Source organism: Phaenicophaeus curvirostris, chromosome 6 (genome assembly GCF_032191515.1).
Source record: "Phaenicophaeus curvirostris isolate KB17595 chromosome 6, BPBGC_Pcur_1.0, whole genome shotgun sequence".
Lineage (NCBI taxonomy): Eukaryota > Metazoa > Chordata > Aves > Cuculiformes > Cuculidae > Phaenicophaeus > Phaenicophaeus curvirostris.
Genome location: NC_091397.1, coordinates 27,763,041 through 27,779,788, shown reverse-complemented (window position 1 = coordinate 27,779,788; position 16,748 = coordinate 27,763,041). Strand labels below are relative to the sequence as shown.

Sequence of the window (16,748 nt, the reverse complement as noted above, 5' to 3'; positions counted from 1 at the left end):
GATTAATGAATCTGTTAAATACTATTCCAACCCAAGGGAACATTTGAGTTGAGGTATAGTCTTCAAAATGTAGAATATACCAAAACACATGAAATCAAGTTTAGAACTGTGTAAGGTATTAGAAATCCTTACATTGCATATGGAAAAGTGTAATGGGTGTTCCTTGTCATAACACCGCTCAAGCTATGAAGTTGTTACAGTTTTGTGGGAACTGAGAATCCAGTTCCTTAAGCTTTCTGTGCTATATGCAAAAAGGCTGTAAGGTACACTACATGCTAAATACCTTGTGCTCAAAGCAAAGCCTACTTCAATTTGCATTTCATTTAATGTAGTCTTTACAACAATCGGGTATTCCAGAAGGTACTATGCTTATTTAACACAGAGATTTGTATTGATTCCATCTGCTGGTACGGTTTACCCAGAGCCACCAATAGGAAGGTTTGCTATATTCCAGGCATTTTTTCCTCTTGATTTACTTGCTTCCTTCCAGCCTACACACACGCTGTGCGTGCATTTCAGATCGAGTAACTGAGACGTTGGGTGACAAATTAGACTGGAAGCATCTGTTTCTCCTTCTATGATGGAAGTGCTGAGACAAAAATATACTGTATTTAAAGTGAGTTAGTGCATTTATCCAGATACGTTTGGTTTGGTGGTGATGATTCAGTAGCTGAATTGTCCCTGAAACTGGGCTACTACTGAAAATAAATTCTGCATTTATGGTAAAGTAAAAGTAAATAGTAACACAGATGTACTGTGGACATAATGATTCTTTGAAAAATACAAGACAAATGCGCATTTAGTAGCTGAATATACTGAATGGGGGTTTTTAGCTGGGTCTGAATATTTTTTTTAATGTTAACACTCGTGAAGATGAGGAGTTTTCTGTTTAAAGGTTTAGGTACCTGTGCTAGCCAATATTTCCCCTTGCAATTAAGCATTCCAGAATCTGACTTTCAAGCTCCCCAGATTTAGGTTTTTAACATTATATATACTGAACATTTATATGCTCACGTACTTGTTTATTTTAGTCTTTTGAAATTATTTCAGTTTTATTTGGTATCTTATAGTTCATCAAGCTATTGATTTAATAAGATATTGCTTTCCAAATTTATGTTTTCTTATGTGCTCTCTTTAAAGAATTCTATTCCATAAATATTGTACTTAGGTGTTTGCATTGGGAAATCAAAACCAGCTTGCTCCAGGCTACTGCTTAGAAAAAGATAAAGAGTAATAATCTTTTTATGTTAGTAATGCCATAAGATTTTCTTGTACAGTGTAAGCCTCACAACTAGCATCTACAGTTTCAGATGCTTAGGAGCTGTTTCATCATAAAATATCCAAGTTGCATTTGGATCGGTGCTGTTCTCTTACAGTCAGTAAAATCCCCACACTTTTCAGACCAGTAATCTGATGAAATTTTGTATGTTCAACTTTAAAGAAGTTAAATGTGTGAATAAAAATTTGCAGGACTGAGACCACAATAAGGTCCTGTTTCTCATGTCTTGCAAAGTAATTGCAGAGAAAGGAGAAGATTAGTATGTATTACATCAGCTTTCCCTTGAGTAGAAAACCAAAGGTTCATTCTGATAACTTGTGTGGTATTAAGTAGATTATGCTTTGTAAGCACTAGGGTTTTATAGCTAATTCTTGAAGCCACAAGTAATCTTAAAAGATGTATAATAGTAATTTTAATTGTAATAATTATTATAGAATTATGCAATATTAATAATAACAGCTTATATATTAATATTAATAATACATTGAATAATAATTTAAATTTGAAAATGCAATAATTGGCACACATAAAAGGCAACAGGTCATGCCAATGTAGCGTGCGATGTTCTTTATTGGTTGTCCTTCACTGCTGCTGCACAATGTAGAATACTTCTGTTCAATAAACTTTCAGTATATGAAGAAAACTAAAAGCTTCCTTAATTTAATAGTGCTCATAGTATTCCATATTTCTCTTTCGTAGTTGGCAAGAGAAATGTGTGGCATTTGGTAACACAGCATTAAGTATTTTGGATCGTATGTTATGTGCATGTCAAACATATGGATTTGTACTCCACTTTGTGTTGTGGATTACCTTTTTCTCTTTTTTAATGCTCTAAGTTTTAGGGGAGGCACTGATTATATGTTCAGTTAAGATAAATGCTGACATTGTTTCTTGATAAATGTCTGTGATTTAAAGGAATCGGAGACACAAGGTAGACCCAAACACTAGTCTGTTGTATAAAGTCCTAGTGCAGAGTTGCAGTTGTAGAAATTAACCATCACATTTAGCAGTACTTTTTTTCTTATGGCCCTCCATCTGTGATGGACTATTCATATTCCCTAGAACTAACATTCTTTCTCACTTGGACTGTTAGTCTACAAGGCCACAGCTGTGCTTACTGTGTTTTCACCAGTGCTATGATATATGGAATAGTAATGGGATTCTGATCTCAGCTGAACCATTGTAAAGTATAGTTTTATATGTGCTGTGTTTCCACTGACATGAATTGAATTGCTCTGGATTTTCATGGGTGTAATGGAGATCAGAATTTAGTCTCAAGTTTCACTAGGGTTTTTTTCAAAGCCCTACAACATCTCTTACTTAAACACCTTCCTGTTGTAGCAATTCTTGCTGGCATAAGATGTAGGTAATCTCCTGTTTGGCATTCAGTTAGAAGTTTCCTTTTGCACAGGCCCTTGATTTTCTTCACAAATCTCACTCAGGCTTCCACCAGGCAGAGGCTAAAAGAAGTATTGTAGAGTCCCTTGAGGATCTCAAACTAAGAGGCAGTTTCAGCTCATAACAGCGTAGTTCCAGCTGGGTAACGCTTTTCACAAAATACCATGCTTTGCAGGGATGTATCTCGGTAATAGCCGGTCCTTGCTTTTTATATCATAGCTTAGCATTTGTCATATTTGCCTAAGGGGTGGAAGCCATGGAAGCAATTTCCCTCTTCCTGAGGGAATTTGAATCTGTCTCCACCTCACCAAAACATCTTCTAACTACCCAAGAACTCTTCCAGCTCTGGACACCCCTCATTGATTTGGAACTCTTCAATACGCAAAAACAACAAAGCAAGTCATTAATAAGATGTTGTGTTCTTGTGGTTAGAGCACTGATGAATCAGGTCAGAAGTTGGAGATGTAGTTGTTATTACCAGAACTCAAGATTTGTTCATTGTTTGCTCAGTGTAATATGTGATGTTATCCTGGAAGACTTCCCCTTCTAGATGAATGCATTAATGACAAAGATATTTTGTTAAGGTACAGCATCACTGCTGTTTCTTTCTATAAAAAACTTAATTTTATTCTAGGCCTCATCTTTTTCTCTGATTAAAATCTCACTTATGATATGCTGCGTTTACCAGAAATTTTGAATTATGGTGGTTTTATTTATTACAAACCTCTTGTATTACTTACACAGAGCTGATCCAAACAGTGCAAAACAGTTGCCACATATGCAGCGACCAGAGTCCCACAATTTATGGGAGTGGGTCATCTGATGAATTTGTGATGCAGATCTGTTGCTGGTTTTCTGCCTGGTTGAAAGTCTCATATAAATTAAGTGAGTTTTGGAAAATAAGATTGGACATATGGTAACCCTCATGTTTCAAGTTGTGTTCTGAGGTATGTGTTTGTCCTTTATGCACAAGGAGCACAGGCATTTTCTACAAGAGTCTGATTTTCACTTCTGATGGTCAGGATTTGTCAGATCTTGTTTGATTGAGTCTGTGTATTCTGAACAAAATCAGTTTATTCTGAGTTGAGCCAGTACAATAAATGTATTTAATTTGCATTCAGTGGGTTTTTTCCATTGTGAAAGTTTCTTTGGGTAAACATTTTATTGTAATTGTGGAACAGTTACAGAAAAATCATTATGATTTTGGTTTGATTGTTTCCCATTTCCTCGGAAGAAAACTAAATATTTGAATAAAGATTTTGTTATAAACATTTTTTTTTGTTAATATAGTAGTTGGGTAGTGTACGAAGCTGCCATAAAAATGGAGGATCCTGGGTACAAAAAGCATACATCAACTTTCTACCATGAAAGCTGATCAGCAATTCTAGTATTGTTGTCAAACATTTGCGTCTTGTGTAACAGAGGGTGTTCTGTATGTACTTAACAGGTGGTAGAAGAATAATTTGAAAAACTAAAGTCCTATGAAACTGAAACTGTTTGCTCCTAAGAAAGGGAGCCTTGATAATTTTTTTTATAGCAATGAAAAGGAAAAGCTTATGGAGTGAAATTTCTGTAGCAGTTCAAAGTTATTGAAGTGCTACATTGTCAACAAGAGTTACAGATTGACTTTAAAGTTTTTCAGTGTAAATTTGTCTCCTACTACAGGTACATGGAGACCTCTCTGCCTGTGCATCTGTGCGTTGTGTAGTAAACTTTTAGTTCTAAACTTGTTGGTCAGGCTTTAAATTGATATTTCTGTAAAGATACATCAAAATGAGTATGCTTCCCAATTATCTTCTCAGCATGTACTTAATACTAATGTCCATCTTATAAACTGGAGTTAAAACCCAAAATTTCTTCACTGAATATATTAGAAAAATAGTAATGTAGAAGATAGTATGAGCCATCTTTTAGCATGTATCAACTTGCCATATCTTAATTTCAGAGAGGTTGATGCTATAATAAAGTTCTATATAAATTTTAATTGAGTCTGGTTGTTTGATTTCCCTAAAAGTTGTATTGGCTTGCTTTTTCATGAAAAACAGAGAAAAAAAAATCACTACATAAACAATTGTCCCTTTGTTTGAAGGTTCAAGCTCAAGTGCGACATGCAAAACTGAACTTTGATAAACTGAAGACTGATGTCTGTCAGAAAGTGGATCTTCTGGGAGCGAGCAGATGCAACCTCCTTTCTCATGTGTTAACAACATATCAGGTATCCAAAGAAAATGTTGACCTCCGAAAGAAAGGTTTCCTGTTAATATATGGGTTATAAGAGGTTACCATGACAATATTCAACTGTAAGAATATGTAACTAGTATTGAAGGGGAGATGTGAAATTGGCACTGAAAGGAGATTGGTATTAAAGCTAATATTGCATTGAAATTTCATCCTACCTTACAGACAACACTTCTTCATTTTTGGGAAAAAACTTCACATACAATGGCAGCCATCCATGAAAGTTTCAAAGGTTACCAGCCTTATGAGTTCACTATGTTGAAGGTAAGGAATACATAGACATTGTCTGACAATTTTATCCCTGTCCTGTCTTGTTATTTAAATACAGGTTTTCCATTTAATGCACTTCTGGCTAGTAGGATCAAAAGCTGCAGTTAAAGTGCAGTGACTAAAGACTATTTCAAAGGAAGGCGTTATTGAGGGCTGCACTTAAGTATATGTTTAACTACTAACTGGGATTGTGTTTGATTATTCCTAAAGAATCACAAAATCCAGCAGAATTAGGGATTTATGTTGCTTTCCAAAATCCCACAAGTGAATTAATACTGTTTTGCCTTTACAGCTGTTTTTAAAAACTTACTCTTTAAGAACACCTTGTTGGACTGAATATGCATACATGGATGCTCAAGGTTTCCACACCTGTACTCAGACTTTTTAAACCTTAACAGCTTTGGAAATACTCTTTTGCTTGACTAATGGTATTTGCTGACCCTTTGTGACCTTTGAATATGGAATATGTGCAATATCTGACTGAAGTCTGAGTTCAGTTTCACCATTTTCCTGGTCATGCCTGTCCCTGCATATGTTGCTTTGCTTTGTCCATTGCAATTCAAGGTTCAGTAGAGGAACGGGAAGCAGTTAAAAAAAATGTTAACTCTCCATTTATCTCTATAGTTGTCTTTGTCCTGTAGTTATTTTGGGCAAGGTAATAACTACGTGATTGGGTGATCCTATTTGCATGGGAGAAAATTAACATTTATCTGAAGGAGGTCTGTTGGAAGGGTTAGTGTTGGGAGGAAAGTGAGGAGTGAATGGCTTGCAGCAAAGCCATTGCCTGCCTGGAAAGACAGCCCGCTTTGAACCGTGGCAAGTCATAACCTCAGTCCATGAAACACTTGCGCATATGATACATTAAAGTGGAAGTTGAGCTGTATTATGCTACATAGCCTGTGGCTACCCCAGAGCTCCTGGAAAAGAAGCACCTGAAGGTATAAGGTTTAATTCACCCCAGACCACCAAACTTGATTATGCCATATTTAAAGTTGTTTTCTAGAATGTAGGCTGGGATGGAGCAGTTTCTGATCTTTGAAGTGCATAAAGAGCTTGTGGAGACTGTTACTCCTGCAGCTTCAAACATCACAATGGACCAAACAAACAAGCAGATTTCAAGCTCAGTCTCTCTTTACTGATGATGAAAATAAAAAAAGGCTTATAAACTGCTTCAAACCCCCCAAATGCCGGGTCGTGCACTTGGGGCGCAACAACCCTATGCAGTGCTACAGACTAGGAGAAGTCTGGCTAGAAAGCTGCCTGGAGAAGAGGGACCTGGGGGTGTTGGTTGACAGCCGACTGAATATGAGCCAGCAGTGTGTCCAGGTGGCCAAGAAGGCCAATGGCATCTTGGCTTGTATCAGAAACGGTGTGACCAGCAGGTCCAGGGAGGTTATTCTCCCCCTGTACTCGGCACTGGTGAGACCGCTCCTCGAATACTGTGTTCAGTTCTGGGCCCCTCACCACAAGAAGGATGTTGAGGCTCTGGAGCGAGTCCAGAGAAGAGCAACAAAGCTGGTGAGGGGGCTGGAGAGCAGGTCTTACAAGGAGCGGCTGAGAGAGCTGGGGTTGTTTAGCCTGGAGAAGAGGAGGCTGAGGGGAGACCTCATTGCTCTCTACAACTACCTGAAAGGAGGTTGTAGAGAGGAGGGTGCTGGCCTCTTCTCCCAAGTGACGGGGGACAGGACAAGAGGGAATGGCCTCAAGCTCCGCCAGGGGAGGTTTAGGCTGGACATTGGGAAAAAATTCTTCACAGAAAGGGTCATTGGGCGCTGGAACAGGCTGCCCAGGGAGGTGGTTGAGTCACCTTCCCCGGAGGTGTTTAAGGCACGGGTGGACGAGGTACTAAGGGGAATGGTTTAGTGTTTGATAGGAATGGTTGGACTCGATGATCCGGTGGGTCTCTTCCAACCTAATTATTTTATGATTCTATGATTCTGTGATCTTAGCCAGCTTCTGAAGAACCCTGTCTTGCAGAAGTCCCCATTTGATGTGAAGTATCCCTAAGCTTTCTTACATAGTCCATGTCATGGAAGATGGGTTTTAGCCAGAGCTTATGTCCAGATTTCAGCAGGAGACAGCTGGGCATCATTATCTTGACATTGCTAGTAATTGCCTACAGACTCACCAATTAAACTCCAAACCAAAAAAGAAAGGCCACTTTATTTCCCCACCATTGCCTCCAGTTCACAGCCCGGATTTAGCCTGGGTACCATGCTGTTGGGCTGCTCTCATAACTTCCTGGTGTGGAAGGTTTCTGAGGATTTTTTTCTCTTTTCTGTGATATAGACCAATGTCACTCTAATTTGTGTAGGTAGCATGTCTTGTTGCTCAGTATTTATTCTTTATTCTCTTTTATATCTAAAAACGTGATTGTTTGAACAAGGCGTATGTTTCAAAACATGTAGTAACTCTTGGACACCTTGGAGAGAAACTTATACAGAAAATGCACCTGTTCTGGAGTGTGAAGTACCCTTGTGATGGGGAATGAGAGAGGTTTGGGGATGCTTGTTATCATTTGAACTTCTCCTGTGAAAGATTTCAGTGTAATCTAAATTTGACATTAGTTTGGGAATATATGGTGAAGAAATATAGTCTGTATTGAGTCTACATGTGTATAACAAGCCTTGAAGCAAAAAGTAACTGTAAAATGGTAGCGAATATTGTAGTGTGTTTAGAATGCACCTGAACTTTGTTATAAGAATCTTAACCATTTTAATTGCTGGTTTCCTGCACTGAAAATATGTGATGTCCTGGTTTTGCATTGATATTTATGGTGAGAAATTGTGTTAATTGGGAGGTAGTTTAATACTACAGAACTTCATGGAAGTCTCTGCTTTCAAAAGACATCTGCTAGGGAGCAAGACTGTGTTACTGCCTTTTGGTATCAGTTCTTTATTTCTTTTGGTCTCTAAAATGTGGGATTTTTTTTTAATTTTCTATACCAAAGTTGAGTGGCCTCTATCATCTCTTTTCCCCCAGTTAATAGTTTCTGTTTGTTTACATTAAATGATTACTAGGGAGATTACATCAAAATCTAGTGGCTGCCTCAGGTGGTATTCTGTTGCCTAAGAGAATAGATGCTTGATGCAACTTCAGGTGTCACTTCAGCTCTGTTTGTCATCTCTGATGGGTGTGGGTCTCCCACGAGTCCTGTGTCTCCTCTGCTAGACCTGGGTGTGGAATAACAATAGATAATTATGACTAGGGAACTGATCCCTACCAGTCATATCATATGTTCATGCGAGAGTTAACTATATATTCAGAAGGAGCTACAAGCTAATTCTACATTGAGATTACATGGTATCATTTTATGAAGTATAATAAATAGCAATAGCTGATCTAGGCTAGATGTATTTTCTGATGGAGAAACTTACCATCAAAAAATGTACCTGATGAAAATGCCATGTCTGCTGTTGACTTTATGCATTAAAAATATTCAATCAGAATATATGCTTGCTTAAAATGTACGTAAAATATTTCAATGTGCCCATTTCTGTGTTTGTTCAGGCATTAACCTTTTAGAATGTTTTTTCCTGTCATATCTTACAGGGTATCTTTTCTAAAAGAAGATTTTTAATTTGATGCTTGGAAATCATTTTTGTCTTTAATGATTCCAGTTTTGATACTAGCAGCTTAATTTTGCTCATATAAGTGATCATTCTGAACTAAACTAAGCATGTGCATATGCAGGATTAGTGTTCTACTTTAAAACAAGAATTTAAAGAAGCTGTTAATATTTGACTTAGATGTAGATTGCCTTACTGAAAAATCAGAAGGTGCTATGTATGGGAAAATTACTATTTGTATTTTGTAGTATGAATATATTCGTGTACCAGGTTTACCTCAGAAAAGAGACTCTTAACCGCCTCTCAGGATTGTTTCTGGAAAGAAAACGTTGTCTTTAGAGATGTTTGCCAAGCTTCCTTAATGAAAAGCAGCCCATTTGTTTTCTTTGCTTCAGAGTATATGCTGAGAGTAGTATAACTGTGCTATTGCAGCTGTGTTTCCTAACTGTGAGCTTTGTGCTTGATGAAAGATGATTATTAATGTGCTAACAACTCTGTGTATCATGATGTAAAAGTACCAATTCCGGTATCCATTCCTGTAATATTAAAGATGATGGGCTGCTGGTTTGGTAAAGCCTTTAAGGTTTCATTGTCTTGAAATCACTGTATATTAAATGAATTCTAATTAAATTAATTCTAATTTATTTGTTCTAATTTATTTGCCTTAGTTACTTAATGAATATTTAGTTGCATTTTTCTGCTTTAATGCTACGATACCAAACTTCTTGAAGAGTTTGTATGAGCTTAGAAATATTAATAGCCCTGGTAAAGGAGTCAAAAGGAGTAAATCTCAGTGTGTCTGTTTATTTCCATGCTGAGGAAACTCAGCACTCCTTGCCTGTGCTCCTATATGATTTGTAGAACTCTGTCTAAACAGGTACTGCAACACTGTTGCCTTCTGCTGACCTCTTCTGTACTGGTATCCTTTCTTGTTTCTGTTTCTTGTTGCCATGATTTTACTCATAGGCGGGGTTGCGGATAGTTTTAGATCGCTTTCAGCTTTCCTCCCAAATGAAACATATCCCAAGTTTTTTGTCTCTTCAGTGGTGTTGCACTTATCCATATGTGTTGTAATGTCCTGGGATGTATCCCTGGCTCCTGGACCTGCCCTTAGCTTTGCTTCTTAAACAGTCAAGAGGAAGTGCATTAGTTGTTCAAGGCACTTGAGGGGATCTGTGGGGGGAGCCGAGTGTGTTGTCAACACTCTGGTGATTTAACTGCAGAGGTCAGGTTTTGTGTGCAGTCCAGATGAACTTGGCTTGACTTGAAAGCAGCCCAGATGCAAGTGAAGGAATTTTGTGAGTGAGTAGCAGTCAATCTCAGAATGGTGCCTGAGCTGGAAGCACAGTTAACTGCACCAGAGGAACCCTTTGTTGGCTTGGGTGTTTAGTCTGAGTGTTCGGAGCAAGCAAGTTATTACTGGGTGACTTTGGGTTCTAAAGACAGGCAAGATAGGCAGTGAATGACTGTGAACTTGCTCTGCTAATGTGTACAGTCTTGCCCTGATTTTTGTAGTAAAAGAGGAATAACAAAGCTAGGAAGACAGCTTTCTAAACATGCAAGGATCCTACCTTAGGCCACATACTGGTGTAACTCACAAAAAAGTCTGTGTGATTCCACATGAGTGCTCAGAAGAGTACTATGAAGTTACACATTTGTCTGCTCTGAGCCAGCAAAGTCAAGGACACTTACGTACACCCAACTCAAGTGTGCCTGCTTTAGTCTGAACTCCATCTGTGTCTTTACAGCCTTGTTTATTTGACACACTTCCTAGATGATAGAAGTTCTTCCTTTCTTCTTATGTAACCTGAAACAAACGAGAGAATGTCATAGATTTCTACACATGCTAACAGTAGTGGTCACAGTATCTTGGGTTCACATTTAGAAAACAGTTGACAATGGCTTTTTAACACTCAGTTGTATTTCATATTCATTCTATAGCTTTTCTTAATCTTTTTTAAAAAGATATCTAAGTTTGTAGTACACATGCAGACGTGGAATAGAGGGAGGCAAGGGAGAGGAAAATAATTTCATTATTTGCCATCTGATCTTGAGGAAATACTATCTGAATTTAATTGTTATATTGAAATAGTGCATTAAAATACAGCTGCTGATTTTTAACTGTTACCATAATCTCTATTGAAACTAAGGCTATATTTCAGAGCTATGTTTATTTTTTTAATACAGGAAATGGTAACTGCCGTTATTATCATGCAATTTCCTTCCCAATGTACTTCTGAACACCGTTTTTATATGCTGTTTCCGTGGTTCAATCACAGACCTTTAAATATGGATTTCCTGAAGCACTCATGAAGGAAGCATCGTGAAATATAGTTCCTTAAAGAAGGATGGTGATATCTGTCTGTTTTTCTTGGTGAAGATGCAGAAGATTTTACTTCTGATAATTTTCTTTAACTTGTATAGTTAGGCAGTGGTTGCAATAGTTCTGATTGTTCTTCAAAACCAGTACATCGCGGCAGGCTCTGTGCTACTAAACTTAGTGGCAGGCAGAGCACCACATCTGTTGCATCATCACCTCCTGAAGCAGCACTGTCCCCATAATGCAAAGCTCTGCTGTCTTTCTCTGCACTGCATTTTCTTACATTTTTGAACTCTAACCCAGATCCTCTTGGAGTTAATAGAATAATTCCCATAAATTTTAATAGTACAAGAATAGCCATCTAATCAATACTCAGTACTGATGCAGTTGAAGGGCAACGTATTCATAGTATCATAAAGTGGTTTGAATTGGAAGGGACCTTAAAAATCATCCAGTTCCAACACCCCTGATATGGGCAGGAACACCTTCCCTTAGGCCAGGTTGCTCAAAGCCCCATCCAATGTGTCTTTGAACATTTCCAGGGATGGGGCACCCTTAACTTCTCTTGACAATGTGTTCCAGTGCCTCACCACACTCATAGTGAAGATTTTTATTCCTTATATCTAATCTACATCTCCCCTCTTCCAGTGTAGAGCTGTTACCCCTTGTTCTGTCACTGAACACCCTTGTCAAAAGTCCCACTCCAGCTTTCTTGTAGGCCCCCTTTAAGTATTGGAAGGCTGCTATGAGGTCTCCCCAGAGCCTTTTCTTCTCCAGACTGAAAAATCCAAACTGTCTCAGCCTGTCCTTGTGTGGGAGGTGCTCCAGCCCTCTGGATGCTATCCCTTCCCTCCAGCACATCAACTACGCCACACAACTTGGTGTCATCAGCAAGATTGCTGAAGGTGTACTCAATCCCATTGTCCATGTTGCTGACAAAGATGTTGATGCTGGTCCCAATACTGACTCCTTAAGTACATCGTGTATCACTGATCTCCACTTGGACATTGAGCCACTGACTACAACACTTTGAGTGTGGCCATTCAGCCAATTCCTTATCCATCAAGTGGTCCATCTGTCAAATCCATGTCTCCAATTTAGAGACAAGGATGTTGAGAGGGATAGTATTAAATGCTTTGCACCAGTCCAGGTAGAAGACATCAGTTGCTCTATCTTTACCAACCAACACTGTAACCATATTGTAGAAGACCACCAGATTTGTCAGGCATTATCTGCCCTTAGTGAAGCCAAGTTGGCTGTCACCAACCACCTCCTTATTTCCTATGTGCCTTAGTATAGTTTCCAGGAGGATCTACCCCATGATGTTGACAGGGATGGGACTGAATGGCCTGTAGTTTCCCAGGTCTTTCTTTTTCTCATTTTTTTTAAAAAATGGGGGTTATATTTCCCCTTTTCCAGTCAGTGGGAGCATAGTTGTTCGTAGGTGATCCAACTGAAGTGGCTAGTGTCCGTTATTCAGAATCCAAGAAATACACTTATGTATGATTCTGGCTAGCACTGTTACAGCATTACTGACACACACACACACACACACACACAAAACAGTGGCAACCACAGCATAAGGTAAATGTATTTAATGCCTCTATTATTCCCTCTTTTGTGACGCATCTTTTGACAGATGATGTCTGCAGTGCTGAAGGTGCTTATGACAAATTCATCTGCGGTTCTAGATAGAAGAATTAACTTACGGAGAGGGAAAATAATGCTACTACAGTATAGGACAGGTCCATTAGTTTGGTTTCTAAAACACTGAAGCATACGTTTCCTCACACAGTCAAGTTCTAAGCCAAGCAGAAACTGGAATGCCCCTTCTGGGGACTCATCTGTCCTTGTTACAGGGCAGTACAAACAAGGCCTGTGACATGCCTGGGAAAGCTTTTCTTGTAACGTATGGGCTGGGGACTCTAACTTTTATTCAATAGACGAGATGGACTTAGTGGCCACATTTTTTTCTTTGTTTTAGTATTCTGATGAAACATACTACCATTTTGTTAAAACTCCAGATGCAGAACCACTAAGTATTTGTGTGTATGAAGTTTTGCATGAAAGGTGGCTTACTGGTTTTAGCCTCAGCTTTTTGGGGGGTGGGTGAGAAGTTAGGTGAGATGTACTTCTATAAATATCAGAAAGACATAAATAAACTTAATTGCAAGTGTAAAGAGACAGTACGGGAAGAACAACCAGATACGGGTTTTTTTCTTATTTAAAAAAAAAAACAACACAAAAAAAAGAGGGGTAGAAAAGTGGGAAACCCTCAAATGGCAATGAAACATGCTTTTAGTACCTGCTTTGCGCATGGGATAGATGGTTTTACTTAGAGATATTGGAAACAGAGCATGAGTTTAGAAGTAGCCACAAGTCGCCTTCTTATTTAAAGTGTGTTCATGTGACTCAATTTGAATTAGTATCTTTTAACATTTTTTGTTTTGCTTGTTTGAGTCAGATATAATTTTGATACAGCTCAAAACCATTCTTCCTTGATTTATGTACATTGTATAGTCTGATTTGGCCTTAAATGACATACTTATGCTTCCTTGATTCTATGCTGTTTTTTTCTCTCTGCTTATGTTATGGTTATGATTTAGAGCTTACAAGATCCTGTGAATAAGCTAACAGAAAAAACAGAAAAGGAGGACCTGCAGACTGAGAGCACCAAGTCAATACAAGATCAGCAGAGTCAGTAAGTCACGTGGCCTGTATATTAAAATAATACATATTTTTGTCTATAATGTGCTTTCTGGTTGCTAAAGTCACCAAATATTTGTCAATGGAAATATAGATAGAGCTAGTCTGATCACACTAATAGTAAGCTTAATACAGAAATTCATGAAATGTTGTAATGTGCACATGAAAACTGATAAGCTTCATGGTGAAATCAAGAGCTCTACGTAGACCCATTAAACCTTTATATGTTTCTCATCTTTCCTAGCCCTCTTTTTATTTTTCAGCTTTTACTTCATTTTTAGTTTAGTAAAAGAAATGGTAAACATGGGAGAAGATATATGAGCATTGTATTTCTCCTTTCAGCAGCATCTCCTTTCACCTTGGAATAGGATATGAATTCCTGATTGCTTTGAGCAGCAATTAGTTTTTGTAATGTATACAACATCAGTTAGTAATCCAATGAAGCAGTAGGTACTTAGTAAAAAGTACATCTAAGTGAGCTGATGCTATCAAGGTTTGAGTTACCTGTGGCTCTGAGGTGAGAGAGACTTATGAATGGGCTGCTATGGGGAGAGGAAAACAGGAGAACGAGATATGATCCCTGCCCTATGGGACCATCAGGATTCAGTTGTGAGGAGATGCAGTGTTGATAAAATCCTGCTGCCACCTGTTGTTTTGACTGTCCCTGGTTAAATGAAGCACCCAGCAAAGGATCAGTTGTCAAAACACAGAGAACAGCTTGACTGATAATTAGTGGATTTTGCTTGGCTATTCATAATAATAGATTTTTAAAGAGTTCAATTTTCCAGTTCTTTTGCTTGTTTAGATTCAGAACCGCTGACCCAAACCAGTTTACAAATTGGACAGATTTGGTGCTTTTCAGGTTAGAAAGGACTTGGCCAGTTACCATTTGGCAGTTGGTTGTCTCCACAGCAGGTCCTTGGATCTGCTGCATCCTGTGCGACTATAATAATTTCACAAACAATTATTTATCTCAGTGTTGACTATAAAATTCTAAAATGAATGCATGATTTATGCAAGATGTGTGCATTTGCACCTATCAGCATATGCATCAGAGCCATGTCATGGTTGTACTTGTTTTTATTTATGGATTATCTTTTTTTGTCATAGTACTGAGGAAGGGAAAAATACATCACCATTTTGCTGTCTAAAACAAGCCATGAACAAACATCTAAGATTCTAGAAGAATTACACAAACCAAAGCTTTCTAAAGCCTCATGGACTTCCCATTCACAGTAAACATTCATTAGGCTAGAATTTGGCCTGAATCAAATTTTCCTTTGCTCCCCACAAGCCAATCCTCAAGAGCAAGGGAGGTGACTCCTCCTGTCCTATCACTAGAGATGTGTCTACACAGTCATCTTCACCACCACATCAGGCTTATGTCTGCTTCATCCCCTTCTGGTTGAATGGCTTTAAACAATTTGAAGTTTGAAGTTTGAATTTATATATTCTTCACTGAAGAGATTACTTTTGTGTAAGAATTGCATATAAATCACAGCTTTTTTTTTGGTTGGGTATATTTTGAACAGTTGTGCCTCCTTCATGACAGTTATCAAAGACCAAAGCTGAAAAAGCAGAATATAGTCTACCTTTCATTTCAGACATTTTGTCTGATTAATAATGGAAGGGTGATAGGTTTTGATTGTTGGTTTTCAATCTAATCTTCATTTTCTACTGACTTCTGCCAATGAAGCAGTAAAAGCTGAGAAAGAACCAGCATATATATCCAATGCAAGACTCCATCTGAATTACTTTGTTACTGATGTGATTCTGCAATGATGTGGTTAAATATATAACATTATTCTATAGCCTTAGCATTATTTTCTCCATTTTTTTCTTATTTCTTCAAATTAAGGTTGATTTCACTAGATGAGGAGAGCCATACCAAGGAATCAAACTATTCAGGTATTTTATTTCATGTTATTACAACTTCCCAAGTACTGAAATACATGTTTTTTTTCATTTTTGTTTATTTCCTGTGTGTTCAGCTTCACCCAGCACATCCCTACAAATCCGTAAAACTTAAGACCAGAAAAATCTGTTAAACCTACTCTCTTATGTATTATGTACCACTGCATTTCTTTCAGATACTCAGATAGGTCAAATAGCTTGTCTTCCAAAGAATAATTCTTGCGTTGGTCATGTCGTCAAGCCAAGGATCTATAGATTAGTAGGTGTTGAGACACGGAAAGTGTGCCACTTAGCTCACTAGTTTATTACAATAATTAAATATGTACTCTGTTAAAAACTTGATGTATTCAGAGGAGCTTCTGCCTAAAAGCTAGGCAAAGTCATTTTCAGCCACTGCCAATGGCCTGATGGGTTCTTATTACCCAGTGACACAGCCAGGCTCTAATTGGAGGTGCAAAGTGAAAGAATTGGAGGCAACGGACACAAGTGACAGGAAGGGAAATTCTGATTACGTAGCGGGAAGAAAAGTGTTTACAATGAGGATGGTGAAGTGCTGGGAAGAGTGCCTGGAAGAGCCGTGACATCTTCAAGACCTGATAGGACACATCCCTGTGAAACCTCATCTAACTTCATAGCTCTACTCTGACAAGGGACTTAGGCAAGATGACCTCCAGACATCCTACCTGCCTAAATAATGCCATGGCTTGTAATATATATTTGTCTACTAAATTAATGGAGAATCATTTCAGTATGTGGTATTTTATCCTCCATGAAGGTATTTAAGAGGTACTACCTCAAAATCAAGACTTCTCTCCAGTCTTTGTTTGGATAGGCTAGCCATAGTGATGTCTTGAAGACATCTTCTCTACCCTTTTTTACCTTTTGTTTCCATTCCATTTTACAGTGTCCCTCTTAAAATGTGAAATATATAGCTGAACAAGACATTTCTGATGTCTGTCTTTCTTGTCATGTTTCTAGAAGGTAAAGTCACATTCCTGTTTCTATATCTGAAACCACTGTCTCATTTTTTTGCAACATCAAGTTAAGTGTTCAT

General features: G+C 38.1%; 1 protein-coding gene across 4 annotated transcripts in view; it reads left to right on the top strand.

Moving 5' to 3' along the window:
• ICA1 (islet cell autoantigen 1) overlaps positions 1 to 16,748 on the top strand; it is a 64,578-nt gene that overhangs the window by 34,798 nt on the left and 13,032 nt on the right. For all 4 annotated transcript variants that reach the window (XM_069859681.1, XM_069859683.1, XM_069859682.1 and 1 more), the window contains 4 exons: positions 4,767 to 4,892; positions 5,081 to 5,179; positions 13,681 to 13,775; positions 15,639 to 15,688. In XM_069859681.1, the coding sequence (XP_069715782.1) occupies positions 4,767 to 4,892; positions 5,081 to 5,179; positions 13,681 to 13,775; positions 15,639 to 15,688 (370 nt within the window). The remainder of the gene's footprint in view (positions 1 to 4,766; positions 4,893 to 5,080; positions 5,180 to 13,680; positions 13,776 to 15,638; positions 15,689 to 16,748) is intronic.